The sequence below is a fragment of the Palaemon carinicauda genome, chromosome 15 (assembly GCF_036898095.1).
Source record: "Palaemon carinicauda isolate YSFRI2023 chromosome 15, ASM3689809v2, whole genome shotgun sequence".
Lineage (NCBI taxonomy): Eukaryota > Metazoa > Arthropoda > Malacostraca > Decapoda > Palaemonidae > Palaemon > Palaemon carinicauda.
This window is the reverse complement of record NC_090739.1, coordinates 38,389,719-38,395,718: the sequence shown is the minus strand read 5'-3', so window position 1 is coordinate 38,395,718 and position 6,000 is coordinate 38,389,719. Positions and strand designations below refer to the sequence as shown.

At 40.1% G+C, this 6,000-nt stretch overlaps 1 protein-coding gene across 5 annotated transcripts in view; it reads right to left on the bottom strand.

Annotated features, from left to right (window-relative positions):
• Positions 1-3,445: 3,445 nt before the first annotated feature.
• Positions 3,446-6,000, bottom strand: part of MsrA (methionine sulphoxide reductase A) — a 64,522-nt gene continuing 61,967 nt past the window's right edge. For all 5 annotated transcript variants that reach the window (XM_068388309.1, XM_068388311.1, XM_068388308.1 and 2 more), the window contains one exon: positions 3,446-5,395. In XM_068388309.1, coding sequence (XP_068244410.1) covers positions 5,164-5,395 — 232 coding nt within the window. In that variant the 3' untranslated portion in view covers positions 3,446-5,163. The remainder of the gene's footprint in view (positions 5,396-6,000) is intronic.

Genomic DNA, 6,000 nt, shown 5'->3' with positions numbered 1-6,000 from the left:
GGGAGCCTTAGACTTACGAGCCGAAGAAGCTACAAGATCGTGCGTGTCCTTCTGTATCAAAGCAGCCGACAAATCTTTAATGAGCTCTTCGGGAAAAATAAACTTCGAAAGAGGAGCAAACAGAAGTTGTGAACGTTGGCAAGGGGTAATGCTGGCGGAAAGGAAAGAACACAGCTGTTCCCTTTTCTTCAAAACCCCTGATACAAACAAGGACGCTAGCTCGCCCGATCCATCTCTGATGGCCTTATCCATACAGGACATTAACAGCATGGCAGAATCTTTGTCCGTATGGGAGGTTTTCTTGCTGAGGGCCCCCAGGCACCAGTCGAGAAAATTAAACATTTCAAAAGCTCTAAACACTCCTTTAAGCCAGTGATCCAAGTCCGAGAAGGTCCAACACACTTTTGAGCGTCTCATAGCAGATCTTCGAGGCGAGTCTACCAGACTTGAGAAGTCAGCCTGGGCAGAGGCAGGTATTCCCAAGCCTGGTGCTTCCCCTGTGGCATACCAAACGCTCGCTTTCGAAGTGAGCTTCGTTGGAGGGAACATGAAGGAAGTCTTGCCAAGAAGTTGCTTAGACTGCAGCCATTCCCCTAAGATCCTAAAAGCCCTCTTGGAGGATCTAGCTAGGACAAGCTTGGTATAGGAAGACTGAGCTTGTTGCACTCCCAGCGAAAACTCAGATGGTGGAGAGCGGGGTATAGCTGAGACAAAATGGTCTGGATAAACCTCCCTGAGAAGAGCCAAGACCTTGCGAAAATCAAGAGACTGTGGAGAGGGTCTGGATTCGTCCACGTCCGAAGAGGGATCAAGGTGTGCTTCCTCATCATCCGAAATCTCAACCCCAGAATGAGGCGACGGGATCGGAAACGAATGCTGAACCGCAGAGTCAGAACGAGCAGGAACAACAACAGAGGTGGAAGGAGGAGGTGCAGCAAGTTCCTGTTCCTGTGGTATAAGTGGAGCGTGAATAGATCGAGGCTGTGCAGAACAAGGTAAAGTTCCCGCAAGCAGAGATGTCTGAGGAGTAATCCTCCTGATCCCAAACTGAAGGTTGCCTTAAAGAAGGCTGATGCTGAACAACACCGGGAACAGTGAACACAGAAACTGGTTCAACATCGTACGCCTGGCAGATGGAGCTGCGACTGGGTGCAGCGAGTGCAGGCGGGTGCAGCACAGGCTGAACCGGTGCAGGAGGTTGGTGCACCACCGGTGCAGGCGGGTGCAGCAAAGGCTGAACGGGTGCAGGAGGTTGGTGCACCACCGGTGCAGGCGGGTGCAGCACAGGCTGAACCGGTGCAGGAGGTAGGTGCACCACCGGTGCAGGCGGGTGCAGCACAGGCTGAACGGGTGCAGGAGGTTGGTGCACCACCGGTGCAGGAGGTGCAGCACTCTCAGCACGACACTCACGCATCAGGTCCGAAAGCTGTGCTTGCATGGACTGAAGCATAGACCACTTGGGATCAGCAGAGACAGTAGCAGACTGAGGCAAAGCCATAACAGTGGTTGCACCACCGGTGCAGCTCTGTTGTACCTTACTCCTCTTGGGCGGAGTACAATCGCTAGAAGACTGAGGCGAGTCAGAGCTGAGCCAACGACTGCAACCTGGCTGAGCACTCGAGGGTTGGACTCTGCGTTTAAGCGGTCTAGAGACCTGAGACCAACGTTTCTTCCCCGAGGGAAGATCAGCGGACGAGCGGAAGACGGGCTCAATCGTCTGCAAGTGGGAGTGACGGTCTGTGGTAGACACGCCCGCAACCACTGAGGATGATTCTGTGCGCCTAACAAGGCCTGCCGAACCCTTATGCCCTTCGACATTGCTTCTCCCCTGGGCTTGGGAGCTTGCAAGAGGTCCCGGACTGGGAGAACGACTGGCTCGCACAGAAAAATCCCCACGCACCACACTGGCACTAACACTAGTACAAGGCACTGCACCGACACTAGCACTCGTCACAGCACTGGCACTAACTTCACCCACTGCACTCTTGGCCTTCAACTCTTTCACTTCGGCCATCAGAGACTTATGGTCACTTACCACTGACTCTACCTTATCGCCTAAAGCCTGAATAGCACGTAAAACCACTGACATATCAGGCGGAGGGCACACAGTAGGTTCGGGGGTAGCCACTACAGGGGTAGGATCAGGAAGAGGATCATGAGATGAGGAAAATAAAGAAGAGTGAGAAGAACTCCTCCTAGCTCTAATTCTCTCTAACTTAGAAGAATACTTTAAAAGTCGGACAAAATCCAATTCCGAAAGACCGGCGCATTCCTCACATCGATTTTCTAACTGACAGGGTCTGTCCCTACAGTCAGAACAAGCGGTGTGAGGATCTACCGAGACCTTCGGAATACGTCTATTGCAAGACCTACAACGTCTATGGGAGGGGGCTTGCGAAATGTCAGACATTTTGTTTTCAAGAGAAGTCAAAGGGAGATCCAAAAAACAAGCAAAAATTCGTTAACCGTTAAACTGAATTAAATAAAAGCTATCTAGCTAATATCAGAAGGTTTCCAGTAATGCGACAGCCGTAAATCAAAGAGAATACATCACCAAATAAGCGAGAATAAACTCGAAGACCATGAGCGTATCCCAGAACGTCTAGCCGGAGGCACGACAGAGGAATAATTGAGGAGGTGTCAACAAGAAGTACTTGAGTACCTGGCCACAGGTGGCGCTGTTAGTACACCCCCTTCTAGTATTGTGATAGCTGGCGTATCCCTCCTTAGATTTCTGTCGGGCAACGGAGTTGACAGCTACATGATTATCGGGTAAGTTTAATATTGAAAATGGTCTTTTAATACACCAACAGAAAGTTATAAAAAATAAAGGCCTAATTCAGTATAAAACCTAAATTTTTTTATTTTCTTGGATAGTGTTGACTTTTGAATAACTAACCTTTGCATTACATAGAAAATGCTAAAATACTGAGGGGTGAGTGAGGAGGCACGAAGTAAAACTTACATGCTATATTTACAAATTTTTAACCCTACAATGTATTTGGTAATGTACCAGGCACATTTACAACATTAATGCTGGATTTGCTGTGAATCAAATTAAATGTATTTCATTTTGCACAATATCCTGGATTAAGTACTTTGAAAAACATTTGTAGCATTTTGAATACTTCCAATACATACCATAGAAGAAGCTGGAGGGCAAAGGTTTTTTCTTTTTTAAATAGTAATATGTATGCATACCCTCAGTGCAAAACATTATCTGTCTTTCTCAGATTTTTAAAGTTTCCAAACCCCTCTATGTATTGCTTTACCTATCTCAACATTAACATAATTTTTTTCTTTTATTTATAAATATGCTTGTCCTGCAATGTTGCAAATTATAATTCTTTTAATGAAAACTTTTTTCAATAAATTCTTTTTAATGTTCTGAATTTTTTGTGAATTGCCATTTTCAATGTGCTAAATTTTGGATAATTAAATATGCTTTTATTTTTTTTTTTTTCAGTAATCCTCTTGAAACTACCAGGGTCGCTCATCTTTACCTGGGAAGTTCTGGGGTTGCTCATCTTTACATGGTCACCATGGGGTCGCTAATCTTTACCTGATCCAACTAAATTCTACTTTTCTGCATGTAATACAGTACTCTAGTCACCATTCATTTGTAAAGAAAAAGGGTAGAATTAACCTTAAATAGCATTGTAACATCTACCAATAACTTCCCATTATTCATTCTGTGGAACTATTTTCAATAATTATTCATTTACCTATACTAGCAAGTCTTGGCATCCTTCCACTGCTGTACACAACTTTAATCTCTAACTTTCAAACTTTTATAAATTAAAAAATTGAAGCTCCTACAGTAATAGTTTTGGAAGCCGTTTAAGGTCTGTTTCCACTTAGCCTAGGCTAGATAAAAAGTCAATTTCCCCATACCATGGAAGTCTACACTATATTCTGTACATAAATGTCATATATTATAAAGCAAAATTTTAAGGTCATCTCTTCAGTATGACACCAAGAACACACACAAAGTTTCTATTGCATAAGTAACTGTGCAAGTAGGCCTGGAATGATATGAGGTACACCTGCCATGGAAAAATTAAAAGAAACTCTTATTTTTTTTTCTAATCAGCTACGACTGCCAGTTAATGTCTCTCCGATTTACAAAAGGAAAAAATAAAATACAGATTTAGCTTAGTTGTAAAAGAAAATGGAAGACTATCTACTCAATATTGTATCACAACAAGGATTTTTTGCAGCAAATATGTTGCAATATGCAATTCTTTAAGTTGTATAGTTCCTTGACAGAAATAATAATAAGGTAGTAAATTACAATGTAATGCGATTTTATACTTTACCTTAGGACAGTGTAATTTTCCTTTCATAAGACAGTGAAGTGAAGGGTTGAGTTTGTATTATGTCATATATATCTAATCCTCCATTAAAGCAAGCTAAATGGGTACTGGATATCTTGACTTTAGTAAAACTTCTATATACAGTACAGTACATTGATTACAAAGGCACATTTTCATAAATACTATATAAGATTCAAAGCAAAAACATCAAACAAGAATATGCATGTTCTACTATAGAATTACAAATGAAAATGGATGTTAAAAAGTCATGAACACAAAATTACTCCTTGAGGCTCATGATCTCTGCAACAGATTCTTTAACACTGGTGAATCCTGTCATGAATTTATGTAAGGTTTATTTTTTTACATTCTTTACTGATTAAATAAGTGTTAGACTGGGAATATCTAAGTGAAAACAATAATAAATTGATTTCTGAGTAAAGAAAACAATAGTTTAGAGAGCTCTTCATTATATTATTAAATTTTAAGTTATTTTCATGATAAATGAAAACATAATGGCAGAATTCATATACTGTACTTACCATATTTTCCTTTTTGACTTCCTTATTACTTGAACATATTGATGTGGATGTGTTTTTTCCTCAACCTCTTCTTATTAATGATAAACAGTAAACACAATTACTTCTTGAAGACTGCTACTTAACAACAAGTTTTCCCATACAGTAAATAAAAGGATCACTAAATTAAAAGATTAGAACCACCAAAGATGTCACATCAAAGTAACAAATTAGAGTAAAACAAATTGCGATTTACCAGCAACAGCCCAGTTACAATCACTCTCATGCCAGAAATTCATTGGTAAACTAAAGGAGTAAAAGTACATAAATTAATATTTACCACGAAAAGATGAAATCATCTGCTTACGAACATAATCAGCCATTTTCTCTGTTATTCCCCATTTTTCCCATTCTGAATCAAATCTTGGCATTGTTCCATAGCCACCAATATACCCATTCATGCGTGCAGCAACATGACTTTTGATGAGCTCCTCTCCAGGATCAATATCGAGGGCATTGATCAAGAAAGAATGACGTTGCAAGATGTACTTCTGGTGATAACTGTATAAAAAAAGAAAATACATTACCATTTGAGGAGAGAAATTAAACTGCTGTAAGTATACTATGGTATATAAACAATGAGTCAATAAATAAAACATTCCCAAAATACATTAATCAGAATAAGGGAAGAAACTATTCCCTATACTTTATCTGATACTCAGAAGTAACATCTTTCATTTCTATAAAACAATTTCAAAACAACTAAAATCCAAAGAAAGTGAAGAACTAAACTATCCAAGTTACAGGGAATTTCTGTGCAGATATATCTAGATAAGGATAAAAAATAAAATTTATTATGTTGAAACGTCCCTCCAAGTCAAATTGTTTATATTACAAAGCATAAGATTTTTTAATTGAAAAAAAGTAAATCTCCATATTTGAGTTAAATCTATGCCTGGGAGGCCAGATACTCTCCTCACCCCTTGGTTCTCACAATATGTGCATGAATGCCAAGTTAACAGCAAGTTTTAAAAACATTACTAGTACTGTACTACTCTTATTCTCTTCAGAGTTAATGACAATATTTTGGTCTTTTTATTTACTTTGGTATCAGAATTACTCTGTTAGGATTTTTGCATTGTTCCTATTATTAGTTGTTATAATTG